The sequence below is a fragment of the Acanthopagrus latus genome, chromosome 14, assembly GCF_904848185.1.
Source record: "Acanthopagrus latus isolate v.2019 chromosome 14, fAcaLat1.1, whole genome shotgun sequence".
NCBI lineage: Eukaryota > Metazoa > Chordata > Actinopteri > Spariformes > Sparidae > Acanthopagrus > Acanthopagrus latus.
In genome coordinates this window covers 15,700,435-15,720,049 of record NC_051052.1, presented here as the reverse complement: position 1 = coordinate 15,720,049, position 19,615 = coordinate 15,700,435, and the positions used below count along the sequence as shown (strand labels likewise).

Here is a 19,615-nt window from a genome sequence, read left to right as displayed (position 1 = left end):
TCTCTGGTTCTTTATTCCTCCACTGGAGCCTCGCTGCAAATATAGTGACCCTGTGATACTGCTGTAATAAAATTAATGAAGGCTGAATTCCATTTAGCTGCTTCGGTATGAGATTCTTGCTGTAGGCCTTTTTTTTTTTTCACAGCAGACATTTTGACTTGTCAGAGCAGGAGAAGCACAGGTGCTACTAATAACACTAACAATGGCTCTGCTTCATCCAAGTCTTTTTATTAAATAGTTGCAAATAAAATGTACAGCTGAGTGTTTGTTGCAATGTGTCTGTCCTAGATTTTCACAATAAAACAAAATGAAGAAGTTTAATTATAAATATTATCAAGATATTATCACATTTTTGACAGATTTTTTTTAGATTAAATGATTATTTGACTCATTGCAAAAGTAATCAACATTTTAAATGACAATTATGATTAATTGCAGCACTGTGTTCATTAAATGTGTGCTCTCCTTATCAGTTCTCCACTGTGCTGCAAGATTTATAAGCCATTTTATTATGATGTGGCTCCAATGTTATTAAAATAACCTCTCATGCAGAAATTAGTTGATTCACTTGTTCACTTCAGATAATCAGTTAATCATTTACTCTGTTTTTAAGGGACAGATGCCAAATAATTGTTTGTTCCATCCTCTAAAATGTGAACATTTGCAGCTTTTCTTGGTTTTATATGTTTGTAAATGAATTTCTTTGTTGTTTAGGACTGTTGGTCAGACAAAGCAAGACATTTAAGTAAGTCAGGCCCTGGAAAACAGTAGGATTTTAAAATATTGTCTAATATTTCATTTAAACATTTCCGGGAAATAATCAGCAGATTGATCAGTAATGGAAATATGTGTGTCGCTGCGGGCCAAAAATCAATTAAATCAGTCGCAACTCGTTTCTACGATTCCAGAAGACACTGTAGGTGAAGCACTTGAAGGCAACACGTCTCCAGATTCCAATTAAGCAGCAGAATGAATCTACCAGGCAGGTCCCAGCATGCACCGGCTGCAGAATGAGGAGGAGGGGGTGTGTCAGTGGACAAATCAGAGCGCATTATCGCATTATGTCCTCTGATTTCAGTCTCCATTCATGCAGACCCTGCTCCGACATGACAGGGAGGCTATTTCAGTGTCTCACCTGTTTCCATTCAGCTGCAGCTGCAGCAGCAGAGCCCATTGTGAGGGGATACTACTCCAGTGGGCAGGGGGACTGCGCATGTGCGGGTTTGACAGAACAAGTGAATGGTCAGAAAGTGGCAACAACTGGCACAGCTGGTTGTTTCGATTGTGACTTCTGGAAGAGACTAACAAAGGCATTGCCTCCTGTTGGTGGTGTAGCATCGTCATCCACGCCCCAGACTGTACAGTAAGTCTATCAGGCAAGGCAGGCACAGTAACAGCGGAAGAGAGCGGCCACGCTTTCAAAATAAAACCTAGGTTCTTAAATTGGTGAGGATGATGAAAATCTAATCTTATATTTATTTATATCTTTATATCTCTATGTCTTTATATTTATCTCCAGAAATGCAAACAATAGTAATAGTTATTCCGCCCACAATAATGACACAAACGGGCAGCTGAATTTTAAAAACATAGTAACATATTTCACTGTTTGCTTGTTCCCTTCTGAGGAGAAGAATGATGTAAACAGTCAATGTGTGTGCATTAGGCTAATCGATCAAGTTGGCTAGTAGTTAGCTAGTTTGCTATGGAGCATAACTGCTTGCTAGCTTGCAGATGTTAGCTTGATAGCAACTGCAGAAACTGCAGAATATCCCCCCAATTTAAAAAAACAATCAAAAAAGATAGCTTTTGTTATCTTTTTACAGACAATAGTAGTTGTTTTGATTTATTAAACTGGTCTGTTGATGATGTATTTATCTATGATAGCTACCCAGGCTACTTAATTAGGTTGCTAACTAGCTAATTGGTATATGTGGCTTGTATAAGCCTGGCAGTTTATTTGAATTACAAACAAGAACTCATATAGGACATAAAAGCCACTGAATTCAATTCGCTAGTTTTATAAGTAACTTTTCATGCAAGGTTGGATAATTATGTTTTGATTTGTTGTTCATCATTACCTTGCTAGCTAGATAGCTGATGGCCGTTTTGAGGCAGTTTGAACTTTGATACTTAGCCTCTAATATACATAATATGCATATATACTATAAAACACCAACAACATGAAATATAATTTTTTGTTTAATGGCGGTTGGTGACGTGTGTTTTAAAGAAAAACTTGTAACGTATCAGCGCGTGGAGGTTTTATTTTGAAAGCCGTAGCAGGAAGTGCGCAGTTTTATCCCGGTGAACTTGACACGTGTGTCTCGGGCAACACCGACAGGCACCGGCCAGTCAGTGCGGTAGGTTCGGGGTAAAGAGGTGGAGAGTGTAGCGGGACCGGCAGAGCTTCTTGTGGAGGGTTTCACATCCCGCGTGTTATCAGCTGGAGCCTCGCAGCGGCCGCGAGCTGTTTTCTTTGTCCGGACGGACACGGAGTTAGTTTGTTTCTTGTTCGAACCAGGGTTACTCTTCACTTCTCACTGAGGGGATTCAGCCTCGGAGCCTCCAGGTCTCCTCTCCCCACCCCCTGCTGCGCTTGTTTGCACTGAGGTTTGCACCGGGGAGAGAAGTGATTACGGAACCGTGTGAATGGACTTGAGGTGAGAAGGCACCCAGGGGAGCAGCGCACGTCAAACCTGCTCTGCAGCATCAATAACACCTCGATCACCGTGCAGCAGCAGCAGCAGCATGCAGTGAGAGGAATCCTTTCAGATGCTCTCCAGCACCAGGCGGTGAGGGGAAAGGGGTCGCAGGGGGGGAGGAGGATTTATGGGAGATTTGTTGGATTTTCATCACCCCGTCGTTGCAAACTTGTGTCCGGGATGGGGAAGGAGCAGGAGCTGCTGGAAGCCGCCCGGACCGGGAACGTCGCCCTGGTGGAGAAATTGTTGAGTGGGAAGAAGGGGATCCTGGGGTCGGGCTCCGGATCCATCCCTCTGCCCAACCTCCTGAGGTAAGAAGTCTCCCATCTACATTCTCATGACCGGGAAGCCCCCCCTGTTCTCTGGGAGGCTGGAGGGGGGATTCCTGGGGGATCCCGTGCTGCAGAATTAGGCATAATTCATCTCCATCATAGGTCAGTACACTAGAAAATGAGTCTTAGCTTCATACCTCCCAGCTGCAGCAGAGAGTGTGCACTGTGTGCTCAGCAGCAGGATTCTCCCATGTGATCAGATGTTGTGTCTTCAGAGCTTCTTGCAACATGCACAGAGAGAAAAAAAAGGGTCTGTGATGCAAAGCAAAGACAGTGTGGTGTGAAGTAAAGTGGAACTGCTGCAGGCTGCAGGCCAAATCCTGTATCTGTGACAGCCATCTATCAATATGTGACGAGAGGTTAGTCGTCCCCTGTCCTCGCTGGGCTGCTGGTATCTCTTTGTGCTCGGAGGGCACAGAAAGAACAGACAGTACCTTTCAGCCCCGCGGCGCTGACAGCTGTCAAAAATGTTGATTTCCTGGACGAGAGTGTGACGGACGGATCTGTGACGCGCCGAGTTCGTCCCTGAGTGTCTTCACGCCGATTCTGCGTGGACGTTTGTGTGGATGAATAAAGCACCAACACGCTGGTGTTTTTTAAGGTGTTCTCGACTGAGATAGAGTCACTGCATGGATCCTTCGGGGACCTCGTTGTGGTTTCCGTGTCCCAGCGTCTGTGCACATGATGCTGGAGACAATCGACAAAGCATTGCATTTCCTTGAATCACTTGCTCCATCGCCTCCTTTGAAGAAAGAGGATGTGAGCAGGCGAGGGAGCATCGTTTGTTTGTGTCAACAGGTGGCAACTCTGTTCATTGCTTTCACCCCATCTTGAACCCCTGACCCGTTGTTTCCAGTATCTAGTGATGCGTCTGCGTGGTACCTTTTGACAAAACAAACTAACATTGTGAGCAAAAAACGTCAGAAATCCATTGCACAACCCACTCGAAGCATTCTTTTCTAACCACGAGAGGCTTCAATCTAGCCACGAGAAACAACTGCTGAGGTTATTATTATTGTCCCCCTCCTCCCGCCCCCGCAGCCCCACCCTCTCCCCGCTGAAGCCCAGGCTGAGCCAGGTGATTAGGAGATCAAAGGATGGGGGTTAGGTACGGGTGGAGTACCGCCTCGGGCCTTTCAAGCGGAGCGTCTCACGACCGGGATGAGGTCGCAGACTGGCAGAGTAGGATGCCAACCACTCACAGACTTTTGACTACAGGAAGCTTTACCCAGGGATTAGGAACCTTTGGAGGAACTCGTGTTTTCACTACAGTGACAAGGGTTTAATTAAGTTCTGGGCCAAAAAGTTCTTTGTTGGGGTGTAGAATTTACCATTTTTAAGTATTTAGAGCTACAGAAGAAAGCACAAGACGGATGGACCGATGACGAATGTGGCGCCGTTGTTGTCAACGCCTGTAAAAACAATTCCTTTAAAACTAGTTCCTTAAAGTTCTGGGTAGAAACGTGGCATCTAAGGACTTAATGAACTGGGGTCTTGTTGGGCTTTAAAGGGCAAGAGCAGAACTCTTCAAGGATAACGACATCTCGTAATTATGGAGTAGAAATCCAAACTCAGAATAATAATATTTACAACATTAATGAGACAATAACACAATTTTTTTTTCCATAACTGAAGAATTGAGCTGTTCTCAGAGGAAAATAAGGTCCGAAGAATATGGTGACACGCCACACATAAAGGAAGTAAAACAGAATGAAGTTGTGTTTTCAAGGTCAGTTTGTTCAGTCACAGAAATGAAGAGAGTTTGTTTATTTAGTTTGTTCAGGCATAAAAAAAAAACCAAACAAAACATGGGTTGATGAAGATCTTTCTCTACATGGTGCACATTTAATTTAAACATTCATTCATAGGAAGTCGGCTATTAAAATGCCGTTTCTGATCAGGAGCCTCGGAGGAAGCGACAGGAGAGATTTGAGAAAAAAAGCACAGCATCAGAGGAAAACCTGAGTCCTGTTGTGTGACACTACAGCCGCTGATCATGTCTGCAGCCTCTGTTATCCTACAGAGGAACACATCAAATAGAAAAAGAGGAAAAGTGCAACGTTCACTTGCGACAAGTGGTCAAGAGTCTGTTGTTCACGACACCTGCATGTGACATGCTGTTGTTATATTGATGTCAGTTTGTTTCTGTTCTTCTTTTTCTGCTCATAATTTCCTCTCTCGCATAATAAATCGTTTAGGTGGGAAGGAATCACTGGAGCTGCCTGCATGCTGGAGCTTTTTTTGTTGGTTCCCACGCAATCTTTTGTAATAAGAGAAGTAGGCTTGCCACATAACTGCTGTGTCCCAATTTCACACTACAAACTGATCGTATACGGTGTTATATACTCGTCAGATGATAGCTGCAGTTTTATTGGACACGCTGGCAGCTTTGGGGATGGTTAGGTTGGTGGTCCGCCACTTTGAACCAGACTGAAATATCTCAAAAACTGCTGGATGGATTGTTGTGAAGTCAGGTACAGACATTAACGTCTCCCTAAAGATGAATTGTAACGTCCCTAACATCCCCGTCAGCCTCAGCTGCACCTCGTATTTTAATTAGCAGATGTTAGCATGCTATCACCCTAAACTACACTGATGAACACGGTAAAAGTCACTTACTAAACATCAGTGTGTTATCGTGAGCATGCTAGCGTTTAGCTCAAAGCATTTTTTGCGGCTGTAGACTCTTTATCTTGTCTTCTTCTACTTCCTGGAAACTGCGCAGAGCTTTCAACCATATCTTGTGGCTTTCATCAGAGGGTCAGTTTGCTCACATGTCATGGCGGTGCTTCAGTTTTGGGAGCTGGTTCAAGACTAGCACGAACCAGTTGGTAAGGGCCGCGACTGGGAGCTGGAGAATCATAATTTCACCTTACTGCTGCACCTGACTATGTGGCAGCGTCTCGCTCTGAGATGTCTCCATATCCGGTGTGTGCGTGTGTGTGTAAAATAACAACAGACCGACAGAATTCTAATTTCCTGAAGGGGATTAATAGAAATATGTCTTCTTCTTTGCTGTTTTTCTCATGTGAACACTTTCAAAACTGGATCAGAATTAATCTGTGTTATGCAACTTTTGTCCCGATGTTTGTTTGTTTGTCCTTCACGGCACGGATTTGTGTTGATAAGAGGGACTAACACCCAACATGTTACTGTATGCATCTCATCTGCACACCCAGACCACTGTAAACACTGCTGTTCAGTGTGTTTGCTTTGCAAATTAGGATTTGATTTAATTTATTGGAGGACAGCGATTATTTACAGAACGCTGAATTAATTTGGAGATTAAAAAGAAGGACGTGGGAAAATGTTGGAAAAGGCTTTTGGATCGCTTTGAACTGTAGTTCAAGTAGCACAGTCGAGTGAATCTGAGGATGCATCACGGGTGGAAAAACCTGTGTTTTATTGTCAGCGAGTTATGTCTGCTGTGGAAAACACATTCGGCTTTTACTGGAGACACCGGCACATGAGGAGGTGTCTGTAAAAACTCTGTCTGCACATCTGTTTGTGTGCTTTCACATGTGTCTGCGACTGCGAGTGACCGGGCTGTGTGACGCGCCTCCTCATAGAGATCTATTGTGCTTTTTAGTCAGATGAGTGAGTCAGCAGAGAGGGTCACGGCGGAGGCGTGCGTGCAGGCCAACGTCATGGGAATTATCTCCGGGAATCAATGCATACTTTCCCATCTTAAGGCCTCTGAGCCATTCGTAGCATTCCTAAGTCATGAGGTTCCGAAGGAATCGCGCCGAAACCGCCAAGTGGGACCTGAACACGGACACACACAAACACACACGTATGAGCACAGGACGCAGAGAGGACGGTCCTCTGGCTGTAATGCTGCAGTTTTGGGGTGTGGAGCTGCACACACACACACACACACACACACACACACACACACACACACACACACACACACACACACACACACACTCAGACACGTGCAGAGTGGAAAATCAATACTGGATGATCTCATTGCTGTTTAATGGGTCATATTCTCCTGCAGATGACCATCACTGTACATGGCGACTGTTTGTCCGTCTGCGCTGGAAAACACTCAAACACTTTATCGCCAGAATGCCTTGACGCAGTTACACACACATCCAGCTGTTAGTCGGATGTTGTTTGTGGTGTATATTTATAGCTATAACTGTGTTTAAAAAGGAGGGAATCTCCTGTAATGTAGATGGGAATTGTAAATAAATGAATGTAAGAGCAAAGGCCTCCGAGTGTCTTCCCCGTGAATAAACATAATCTCAGAAGAGCCAGAAATACTAATTTCTTCCCCTCTGCGGAGAATAATGTATCACATCAGAACACATGCTGTGTGTTGAGTAATTAGTGATATTTCATTGTAAGAAAAATACAGAAAAGGGCTGCAAAGTAAAATGGTAATGAGTGCATTTGTCCAAGAACTACTGTTATGTGAATGCACTTAATAAGACGCTGCGGCGTTAATTAGTTAAGCACCAGTTTCTGCTACATCATGGCACTTGATAGCTGCTTTACTTTTAAGATGGATTTTAATCTGTTATTAAACTACAAAGGCACGGATATTTGCAGTGTTTTCTCACCCAGTTCTAAACATCTCATCTGACCTTATGCTGATTCTAGGATTTAAAATCAGTCCAACCAGGAGGTGATTTGTTGGATACATTTATATTTCAGTTTTTTTTTTTCTTTTTCCCAATCAGGTCTTGCACAAACTGAAAACTGCGCAAGTAGATGCAAATATTTTCCATCTGTCTTCTTTTCCGCTTCCACTACCAACCCGTCTCTCGCGTAACTGCAACAAATTTAAGACACGTTTCCCTGAAGATCGCTGAAAGGTATTCTGGGAAAATGCACAACATCAGAAAACCAGACAGGAGAAGCCGGGGCAGATTAAAACAGAGTCAAAACAAGAAAATAGCACTTGTGCTAAAAATACATTGCCGTACTTTTTACTGCCTGTTGTTTTTTTGTTTTTTAAACCTTTGTAACAAATTTGGAGATAAAGTTTTCACAATACATACAATATTTATGAGGAATCAGCTGTATAATGTCCTCTACTTCTTCAGTTCAGGACGTATTTGTCCCTTTAAGCATCTTTCCATCTGGACCAATATTAACAGTGACGATACATTTATGATGACGCATCATACCGTGTGATCTGAGGAAATGAGGATAGACACTCGGGCCGTGTGTGACAACATGCTGACTGTGATGGAGTGATGCAGATTGAAAGCTGATACACTCACAGAGAATGAGTCATGATACAGCAGATGGCGGCTGATCCCTCCTCGCTCCCTCACTCTCGCTCAGTAATGTTCATGGGGGAAACCCGTCTTGATTTTGGGTTGTGTGTGTGTGTGTGTGTTTGTGTGGTCGGGGTTGTTTACCTTCCTCCTTCTTTGCAAACAAACAACCTTTAAGTGGAGGGAAGCGACTCCCAGAGGAAACACCAACTCAAACACACACTTGTGCACGGACTGTGTTTTTAATTGGCGTCCTCACGGGGCGGCGGTCTCCCCCGATGTTCGTTTTTATGACACTCGTTCCATCTTTGTAACTCACAGCATGGGGCCGTGTGTGTGTGTGTGTGTGTGTTGTGGAGTGGAGATGCCGTTTCATCCAAAAGGGACGAAAAGCGAGAAAGAAAGCCGCAGAAAAGTGTTTTTTTTTCTCAAGTTGTTTCACGGCCGCAACACTTTGGCTCTCTGTTTTTCCGGAAAACGGCAAATCGGCCGACCAAAAACCAAATCTGTCAGGCTGCGTCTTTTGTGCGAGTCCAAGTGTGTGACATAACCACTTTCCTTGCATAATCACTGCTAGTGTTCACAGTTGTGTGTGTGTGTGTGTGTGCGGTCGTTTGTTGGAGCATTGAGGGTGAGAACTGATGGGGGAATCCAAAAGCTACATGTGGTGTGCGACATCTCAACTGGGTCAGAGGTTAACTGCGGAGAATGCAAATCAAATTAAGGTTGGAATAAGAGGACGACACACACACACACACACACACACACACACACACACACACACACACACACACACACACACACACACACACACACACACACACACAACCTAGGAGCATCTGTGTGTCACAAGTAACTCTGAATCAGGGAGTTACTGTCACAGATTGTTCCTTTTAATTTGGCGCAGTGGATAAATATAACATAGACCGGCATCAAACAACACAGTTTTTAAGAAATGCTTCTTGTTGTAGTCTCTCTCATTCTGTGCTGTTTTCCCACCAGCACTTCTCAAACCGAGCTGCAGCGGTTTGTTTTTCCATCTCAGACGTTGAGCTGCACCATCGATAGACCTGTTTCAGAGCAGGGCGGTTTCATCATGGTGATACTGCAGTATCTTGGGTGTCGGCACCTTTATGGCACCGACCAAATTGCCACGATACCATAGAGATGCATACTAAGGGAGTGCTGTTGCTGAAAAACAGGAGGTCACGTCCAGAGAAGGGATCACTGCACTGGTTTATATTTTATACCCAACTCTATGTGGGACTCGACTTCTTCTTGACGTCTGGCTATAAAGGAGATACCGTTTTTAACAAAATGATGCAGTGGCCAATCATTCTACCTGTCTCTGGTTTTCTTCATCATGCACGTTTTTCCTTTAGGTAGCGTTAATCTTCTTTAGATGAGCCTCTGATTACAGAGTGTTGACAGTACGTTTTATTGATTTCCTTTTCATGCCTTTATTGCATCTTTGGAGAGGTGACAGAGGTCAGAGGTCGGACTCGAGTCCTGGGCCTCCACAGCGAGGACACAGCCTCTGCACATGGGTCACAACGCTCTACTGCTCAGCTGAGCTACACGAGCGCCCCAAATGTAGTTTCTGTTTCCACCTGGATAAAGTCTGGGGGAAAAAAAAGAAGAAGTCCTGGAACTTGGCAGCGTTCAGGTGCATTATCATGTGCAGCAGTGAATCTCTGGCCGCCGTGTCCAACAGTGGCGTCAGTGCATCGAGTTTGTCTGGAGCCACACTGATCAAGAGGGGATGGAGGTGTGAATGTGTGTATGTACATGCACGTGTGTGTGTGTGTGTGTGTGTGTGTGTGTGTGTGTGTGTGTGATCAAACCCAGAGGCTTCTTACATCTCCATTAGGGCCCGGGCCAAACTCCGCTCAAGCATCCTGCCAAGAAACTGAGACCTCCATACTCGCCAACACACACACACACACACACACACACACACACACACACACACACACACACACACACACACACACACACATTATGTCCCTCTCCCTCTTGCACTCTTTAAGCCTCTGTCGCTCTTTGTTCCTCCCTCAATCTAAATCTTTGGGTTTTTTTTGTCTCAAATCTGTCTCTCCCTCCATCTGGTGCCCTGTATTCTCTTGTCAATATCTCTCTCTCTCTCTCTCTCTCTCTCTCTCTCTCTCTCTCTCTCTCTCTCTCTCTCTCTCTCTCTCTCTCTCTCTCTCTCTCTCTCTCTCTCTCTCTCTCTCTCTCTCTCTCTCTCTCTCTCTCTCCGGCTCCCTCCTCCATCACTCCACTCCACAATCTCCTCCTCCTCCCTAAACTCCTCTCCAGAGACGGACGATCCAGCCTCCCTACTGTCGCTCTTTATCGTCTCCCTCCTCCCTCTGCTGCCTACCTATCAAAAAAACTTGCCCCCTCTCCTCTCTCTCTCTCTCTCTCTCTCTCTCTCTCTCTCTCACACACACTGCTTGATGGTGGCAGGTGAGGAATTCGGGGAATCCGCGGCTCTTTTCCGAGAACTGCTTCTGCACCCGTAACCTGTAACAGCCTGAGATTTATTAGCAGTGGCCGGGTCGAGGCAGGAAAGGGAGTGATGCAGTGATGAATACGAATGTGACTGACCTCTGACCTCCAGGTGGTGATTGTTAAATGCAAAATGACCCCAAATATAGAGAAAGATCAAGGAAATTGTTGTTTTTTAGGTTAATGGAGGTCTTTCTAAGCTTCTGTACAGTTGTACAGTCTGTAATAGTCGCATGAATGTAATGTAGCAGCTTCCTGACATTGGAAGTCTAGCTCATGAGTGTATGGGGAAAATAATCCTGGTCGGTTGATGTACAAACAAAAATTGCATTTAACTACCAAGCAACTGCCAGTGTACAGCTGGTACGTTAGCTGTCCGTGGCAAATAGCTGCAAAACAGTTCAGCGAGTCAAGCTGACACGATTAAAGTGAATTTAATGAATCCGGTAGAGATATGACGAAGGCTTCACTGAGTTTGACTCCGTGCGTGTGAGTGTCTAAAATAGTCCAGTTTCCCCCAGAACAGAAGAAAGTTGGGTTAAGTTGGCCAACAGAAGGTTATCCTTGCCAGATTTGAATCGGACTTGGCAGCGCCGACTTGAGAGATTTAGCTTCGGTTAGCAGAAGTTGGGCCAGAGTCGACCCTCGGGCCCTTTTGGAGTTTTGGTACTTTATTTTTAATTATGAGTCTGGCATAAATGTGGCAACAGCATGTGCTCGATTTAGGCTGTTTGGCTCAGCGTTTTTTTGCTGCCTGAGTGAGTTGTTTGGTTTCTCATTTTGCTCAAAAATGGAGGAAATGCATAAACATAATTTGCAGATTAAATGGTGGGCGAAGTGGATTTAAGTGACCAAATGAAGACGGGTTTTAAAACAGCCCAGAAAGTCTCGTCGCTTGTTGCTCAAAGACGTCACAAAAGACACAAATCATGTGCTAAATCCATTACCAGGAGATTCTTGCTGGGAATTTCTCATTAATTAAATTCTCTCACGACCTCCACCTTTTGTTGGCGCCGTCATAAGTAGATTTCACTTGCTTCCTGCGCTGGCTCGTGTCGTGTTTTGATCCTGGAGAGGCAAACATGTTGATACTGAGCGGAGGAGACGCGGAGGACGGAGGGGAGAGGTGTGACGTCCAGCCTGTCACGCTAATCTACAAGTCTGTGACCCCACATAACACTGCGAGTGTTGTGAAGACACACACACACACACACACACACACACACACACACATTCCAGTCGGCTCCCTGCTCTCTGATAGATGGCAGCAGTTAATGAAGCGCTGCGTTTGAAGTAGATAAGATGCGGAGAGAAGAGGGCTAGAAATGCTAATGTCGTTTATGTGCCGAGGGCAAGGGCGACGCTGGGAGGCCTCGGAGGGAAGTCGTGCCTGTGAGTGTGAGTGTGTGTCGGGCTCGTAACAGGGTTTTGAAGTGATATCCTGGTATCTTTTAAGAGGAAAGTGACAAGTCTGTGTTTTGTGCCTTTAGTCAGAGTCTTTGAGTTTGGCCTTTTTCATGACTGAAGCTCCCCGTTGCACTTCTTGCCAAATTCCTGTCATTAAGGCCGTAAAACTAAAATAATGATAGGCTACTACTGCAACTGCTGCTGCTACTAATTATAATGTTCATAATACACGCCCATCCAGTTTTGTTGGATTTAAATATCACATTAAAACAAATTAATTTGGTGGAATTATGAACATTTTTACCACTAGTTTACTTGCTTTATAGATGGCAACGCAACAGCTGCGCTACAGTGCAAACACTGATTGCTCCACACGATTGACAGAAAAACCTACGTTGCAGGTTTTGCAGCCCCTTTCCTTTCAAGCCAAAGGCAGGAGGAGAGTATTCATCTCTTCAGGGTGTCTGAAATTTGTTTAAATATTCTACAGTACAGTACAGCAGGCCACATGCTGTAAAGTGCCAGAAAAGGGTAAGAAAAACTGTCATAAATCTTGAGAAATATCAGAGATTTATGACCCTGAGAGGAATTCTGAAGAGGGCAGTGAAAAATGTGAGTCCTCCAGGAAAACAGGAACTTTAGCTTGTTAAGGCAGTGATGCTGTTGCAGCAGGTAAAACATTTCTGAAGTAGCACAGACCTGCAGCAAGTGGAATTTAGATTTTCTTCTTCTCCTGCCCAGGTAATCCTCACGCAACCCCGTAGGTTCATCCTCTCACCTGGGTGCAGGATCACCGTCTGAAACAGTATGGTTCTTCTGACCGAGTAGCTACAGTTTGGGGAATGCCCTCTCCTGTTTCAACATGACAGTGCCCTCAGGCACAAAGCCAAGTCTATCGGGGGGAAGATTGTTGGTGTGGAAGAACTTGACCAGCATGCTCAGGGGCCTGACTTCATCCTCTTGGTGAAAGTCTCGAGGGAGATTGCAGGCCATCATCGCAGCAAATTATATATCGGTTTTGCGTTCAGGTGTCCACATACTTTTGTCCGTGTAGTGTCGGCTCTTCCTTCTCCACGCCCCTGAACTAGCCAGCGTCGTGACAAACGAGAATAAAAAACATTAAAGAGACATGCATCATGGATACACAGCAGCGGTATGCACAGACACACACATGAAATATGCATGTGAGCGAGGCAGAGAAGTGTACAAAGGAAGCGGTTTCAACCACAGTGCAGTGCAGTTCAACACGTTCATTGATGGAAAAGCTACAGAGCCTCTTTCATCTTTTCGTCAAATAGGAGTTTTCCCAATTACGGAGCAGCACTCCCTCGGTCTCCTCGCCGCACACGCACACAAAACACACAGGCGCACACACACACACACACACACACACACACACACACACACACACACACACACACTCTCTCACACAGCTAATCACCTCTGATTAGAGTGCGACTGAACACCTCCCCTGTCTGTCACAAAGAGCCTCCGTATGAATATTCAACACGAGTTCAGACTGTGTGTGTGTGTGTGTTCTCCTCACATACGGCTGCTTATAGGTGTCTTATGTAATATGTCAGCAGGTGTGTGTGCAACAATGGCCTTCACCTGTATGAATGATGAAGCTGAAGTTTACATTTCGTGTGTGTGTGTGTGTGTGTGTGTGTGTGTGTGATACCTGCCCGGGCTGTGATGGCCTCTTTAATTTCCCGTGTGATTGATTCCCCCATTCGTCATCTCCTCGGTGCCGACATCGAGAGAGCACGTGCAGAGCGACCAGGAAGTAAATTACCTAGAGCTGACAGCCTCCCACAAGATACACATTTCCCAGCAGGCCTTGCTGATGCTGATATGTTGCCTGTTGTTGTCTCTTTCTCGCACGCTCTCTGTCTCACGATCACAGACGAGATGTTCTCAGTCAGTAGTGATATGTGCTACAGGCCGAGGGATGCAGCATCTAGAGAATATTGGATCTAATGTATTCAGACACCCATATATGTACTCCATGTCCACCCACGTGGCGCTAACGCAGCATGTACATGCAAGATTTAGTGGGCAAGCAGCCACTCAGGTGTCCTTATTTACAGTTCAAGCCTGTCCTTTCCCTTTCGAGAGCTTAATTTTTTCAGATTGAATGTCTAAAACGATGGTTATGTAATATCCCTACTTAAAATTCTCTTCATCTGCTCAAACCTATTGGAAGCAACCTCACTGAAATGCATAGAATTGCTTTGTTGTTTGGATAACTGTGAAAAGAATGCCAAGATGGCTAAACATGTGTGCTGATACTGACTGATAATGTATTTACTATCTATTGGAGTGACGTCGCCGAACCTCGTACCGATCCAGATCTATTGTCCAGTTGAATGACTGCCAGTTTCCCATTGCAGTGTCTGAAACGCTCTTGTCTTTTAACTCACGTACCAGTTTCTTGAGGAGATGATTATGGCCAGTGGTTGGCAGAGCTAGCATGAGTAACAGGGTTTGGTACTGTTCACATCTGTACCAATAGGTAACCAGGTTCCAGTACCCAATGGTATCTATTTTCAGTAATCAATCAACTGACAGCAGCACTTTCAAGGCTCTAGAAACATTAGCAAAGTGGACTAAGCAGTAAATTTAATGTTAGTAGTATTCACTTAATAAATTTGCTCACCAAGCTCGTCGTGAATGAATGATAGACTGTATCAGTCGTTCTGTGTCGTACTGTCCTGTTATGACATGAGGCGACAGAAGTTGCGACTGTAATTTGCACAAGGCATCAGTGAGGCCAGGAAAAGATGGATAGAAATCTACTTACTAGTTGCTGATAATGCATTGTTGTGCTTGTGATTTGTTTAACGTCTTTAAAACATTAAAAGAGCTGCCTTAGTTATCGAAGGTTTTGAAATCGGTCCTGTAAGTAGACGTGAATCAGGTGCAATGTAACCTTTTGGTTAACTACGACCATCAGATTTTGGTCAACTGAAAGTGCTTGATTTGCCACTGACAGGCTAACACTGTTAATGTGAAGTGTCTGACATCATTTCTAAATTGATTCCCATGGAGATATACTTATTTTTGTGGGTAACATCCTTTTTGTAATCAGAAACAAATTGCTCTGAAATCTTGCGGCCAATTTTCATAGCAATGGCACAGACAGTTGATGAGATATTCCAGTCTGAACCAAAGTGGTGATCAACAAAGATGGAGAAGATGAAGGAGGACAGGCACGGTGAAATATTCCACTGTTGGTGAAAGATGTGCTTTAACTTCTTATATGATGTGGGACAGGTAGACATTTTCAAATCCATAGGTAGGTTGTTCAGGAGTCCGGGGTTCTATCAAAACGTATTCCTATAACACAACTTTCCCTTCATCCATTACAGCAGAGCGCAGGTAGACTTTTGCAAGGTTTATTGAATAGGCTGGAGTGCAAACTTTAAAAAAGTTATATTAGTTTCTGGATGGGGAAAACTTTAAAGCTCAATATCTCCAACCTAAACTACTCTGAATGCTGATGGAGCGCCATCCAGCGCCGCAGTCCACCCCTCTCCTCCCGTACGACTCCGACTCCATCACCAGCGCGCTCCATCTTCTCAATAATGAGCCCCAATAACTGGACGCTTTCCATAAGTCTGTCTCGCCATAACCTCATCTGTCGTCTCCCCTGGCCAGCGAGAACTATGTGATGAATGAGTCTTTTTAAAAAAAGATATCAAATATTCATCTGCCCCCAAACTACTGAATGAAAAATTGGGAATTTATCATTCACCGAGTGCTCATTTTACGTTCCCTTACTTCCAAATTCAGAGTTCACTTATCCTCGACAAGCAAGCTGAGAAAGCGGCCGGGTAGAAGTGATCTAGAGATTGTTTTATGCATGGCGGTTAAGTGCGCAATTCCTGTGACTGATGGGAAGGCAAATCAGTATCCAAAAAAGCTTTCTTAGTCATGATTAGACTTGCCTGTGGTGCATTATTCTGGACTTTTACTAAGATTGGAGAGATGGGGAACAAAACAGGGAGGGGATGACAAGCGGGGAGAAAGAAATCTTTAATTTTTTACTCTTTATTTTCACTCTTTCCGCCCCCAAACTCTTACTAGTCTTTGTTCCAAACTGTATCTAAAATATAGAAAAGCAGCAGTCTCTCTCTCTCCCCGCAAAAACATGAAAGAATAAGCAAGAAGTTGATGAAAAGATGTTTGGAAAAAGACCTTTTGGAGGGTGTTTTGTGTGTGCTGGGGGAGGAGAAGGAATGATAGAAAGAGTCTGAAGGTGGCTATGAAGGTGTTGTGTGTCTGTGGCTGGAGGCTGTATACGCTGCTGCACATTCCCACACCTGGCAACCCCGAGGGACAGCTCTGAAAATTAGAAATCTAACCTCCACGCAACCTTTTTTTTTCACACCCCTCTCTTTTTGCTTCTTTCCAGCCTTTTCTCTGCATCTGTCATGTTTCGTAAAAGGTTCTGCTTTTACTGTGTGGACCTATAAATGAGTCAAGGAAATAGTACAAAAGAAACACATAGAACAGGATATGTTTTCGCAAATACATATTTTACCTTTTGAAACATAACTGAAAAAACGTTTTGTCCATCTTTTTTCATCCAACCAGAGATTAGACTATCAAAGAGAAAAGGAGAAGATGACTTGCTTTCTCTATTAAACACAAAATATCCAGAAACAAGGAAGGAAATATTAAAAAGCCTTTGTTGTTGTGGCTGAATGATTTAAAGGGCAATCATTAAAAAAAAGGCCTCTTTGTTTCTGCAGCCCTGATGAAGACAATACCCGCTTAATGATTTACCCATGATAATAAAGGCTTTTTTAATATTTCATCGCTGGTTTCATGATTTTTTTGGAGAGCCTGGATTGCCTTGTGGAATCAGAGGTTAGCTGTATTTAAGGTGTTAATTTACCCTCTTTTTCAAAAATATAAATCTATATAGGATAATTTACATAAACATATGCTTTGTTTGTGATTTCATGCCAGCTACATCACATTTTATGTAATTAAAACAAAGTATCTGCAGACATTTTGACCAAACACCAAAAGTGCATACTTAAGGCGACTCTAAGATGGTCTTGTTAATACATTTAGGGACGGTTAATGTTAATCATGTTATATCATCATATGTTCATAAAATGAGATTGAACCAATTTTACCTCCAAAAATTCTGCTTCATATGTGATATAGTAAAAAGGTTGCGTACAGACTCATTTGTGGCTATGGAACAAATTTTGAGAAATTGCCGAAACCCGAATCTCCCATTGAACTGTCAGCGGTCCAATTGCATTGTGGGTAATGAAGGCACCTGGTTTTGATGACGGAGAAGAATGTCTGCTTCTGCTTCTGCTGTTGATTTTAATATATTACCTTTCCATCATGAGTCTGAGTAAATTGCAAAAGCGCAATTATAAATCGGTGGAGTACTTTTTAAGGTTATCCAACCAAAACCACACCACCACCATATTATTCTTACCTTTTTCATGCTGCGCTACATGTTGATTTAGCTAGCTTTCTGTCTGTTTTGCATTTAGTCATCCCCTCCGTCCTCTACAGGGACACAGGAACATTTTAATTTCCCCTTTACTGTATGAGTGAGGAGAGGAGAGACGTGGCTTTTGTCTATGTTGTGTCGATGAACTGAATTGCAGGTTTGTGATCTTGAAGAGACGAATGATAGAAGCAATTTCTTCTTTCTCCGGTGAATTCGTGGAGAGTTGACTCACATTTAACTGCCACTCAGCTGGCAGTTAAATGCGAGTTACAGAAACAAGGGAAATAACATGTTAAGAGGGCGCTACAGGCCAGTCGACTGACCTCACTCCAGCTGTGCCCCAGTAAACCAGGAGCTGTGATCTCAAAACTCTGCCTGCTTCCTCTGCACACCTGGCCACTTGCAGCCACCGTGTTCAAAAGGATACCGAGGCCCAAAATCCCTGACAACACATAGTTCATGAGAGCCGTCAGACTCCTGAGGTTTGGACATTTACAGCCTTTGACTTCTGTTCAGTGTAAGACGCTAACTAGAGCGTGACTCCGGCAGCGTTGCTCCAGACCGTGTTCGTCAAAGTAAATTAGTGGTATATGAGCAGATGTTGTGGGAGACGGGGGTTAGTTATTTGCCCAAATGCTCAGTTTTTAAAAAAAATGTTGTAGACACCTCCTTTCATGTCATAGTCTTTTAATATTCTCTACACATCTTTTATTGACCGTTTTTCTTGCCCAAGTACAAATCGAGCATCAATACGAGCCCGACCCTCACGAGGACTCTGCTTTCCTTTCCCTTCACCCTTTACCCTCTTTTTCTCTTTCTGACTCAGTCCTTAATATAATGGGAGACACTGGAGCTCTGCTGAGTAAGCACTCCTGATTCTTGAACTGGTGAGCACAGCCGAGCCCCCCTGCAGACTTCAACCTACGCACCAACCCTTTTTTTTGTCAGTGCTTATGTGTGTGTGTCCTCTGGTGTCTCTCCTCCTTTCTTGTCTCCTGCCTGTCTGCTCTCTTGTATTTTCTTTATTGTCGATCCATGCATTCTTCTTCCTCGCCTTGTTGTCTGATTCTGGCAGCGTGTTTATGTGTGTGTGTGTGTGTGTGTGTGTGTGTCTGTTTTTCTGGCATCTCCCCACAGCTAAAATGATTTTTATAGCTTCTCCCCTGCGTCTCCACCCCCACACCCCCTCGTTTTTCCTCCTCTTTTTTTTTTTTTTTTTTGGAAGTGGATGAGTAAATGAATCCCTTTGTCTCGCACCGTAGTGTAACCAGCTAATCAGGCCATTCACTGATTACACGCTGCTCGCTAATCATGTATGTCTGACTGTGTTCGTGATGTGCAGCGCCCTTTATGGTGGTGTGCATGTTCTTGTGCGTGTCGTTTTGCCTGGTTTAACAGCGAGGGGCACTAGTTGACAATAAGCCTTCTCCATAGTGCCGTCAGCTCATTATTCATTCAGACATTCAGGTGGAAAAAAAAAAAAGTAAAATGTGACACGCCGGATTTGGAAAAACAATGTATTTACAGCGAGTTCCCGCTGTGTTTTTTGTTACCTGCCCGGCTGCGTCTGGGAATGTGCGTATTTGTGGGTGTTGGCACAGACAATGCGAGAGATAGGGGCAGCAGGCGAGGTAGGAGGGATGAGGAAGAGGAGGAGGAAGAGGGGATGGGAGGGGGAGGTGGAGGGGAAAACCAATTATCGTCCAGATAACAGGCAGGCTATGGATTTTCTACCAGGCCTCTTCTGCTGCTCTTCCATTCTGTTCCTCTCTGTCTATTTCTGTCCCTCTGTCCCTGTAGTAGATTTAAATTCCAGTTCAGGAGAGCTTTATTGACACGGTGGAAAATCCCAGCGCTCAGAACGGTAAAGACGCGATAATATATCGTGTTGTTCTTGGCTCAGAGTGTGCGTGAGGTCTGATTAACTACTGTTGAAACGTG

General features: G+C 44.2%; 1 protein-coding gene across 5 annotated transcripts in view; it reads left to right on the top strand.

Annotated features, from left to right (window-relative positions):
• The first annotated feature begins 1,094 nt into the window (after window positions 1-1,094).
• anks1b (ankyrin repeat and sterile alpha motif domain containing 1B) overlaps window positions 1,095-19,615 on the top strand; it is a 228,106-nt gene continuing 209,585 nt past the window's right edge. For 2 of the 5 annotated variants that reach the window (XM_037122295.1, XM_037122294.1), the window contains exon 1: window positions 1,095-1,363. In XM_037122295.1, the coding sequence (XP_036978190.1) occupies window positions 1,107-1,363 (257 nt within the window). In that variant the 5' untranslated portion in view covers window positions 1,095-1,106. Of the gene's footprint in view, window positions 1,447-2,299; window positions 3,017-19,615 lie in introns of those variants that run through there. The other 3 variants (XM_037122297.1, XM_037122302.1, XM_037122296.1) reach the window with 3 other exon arrangements.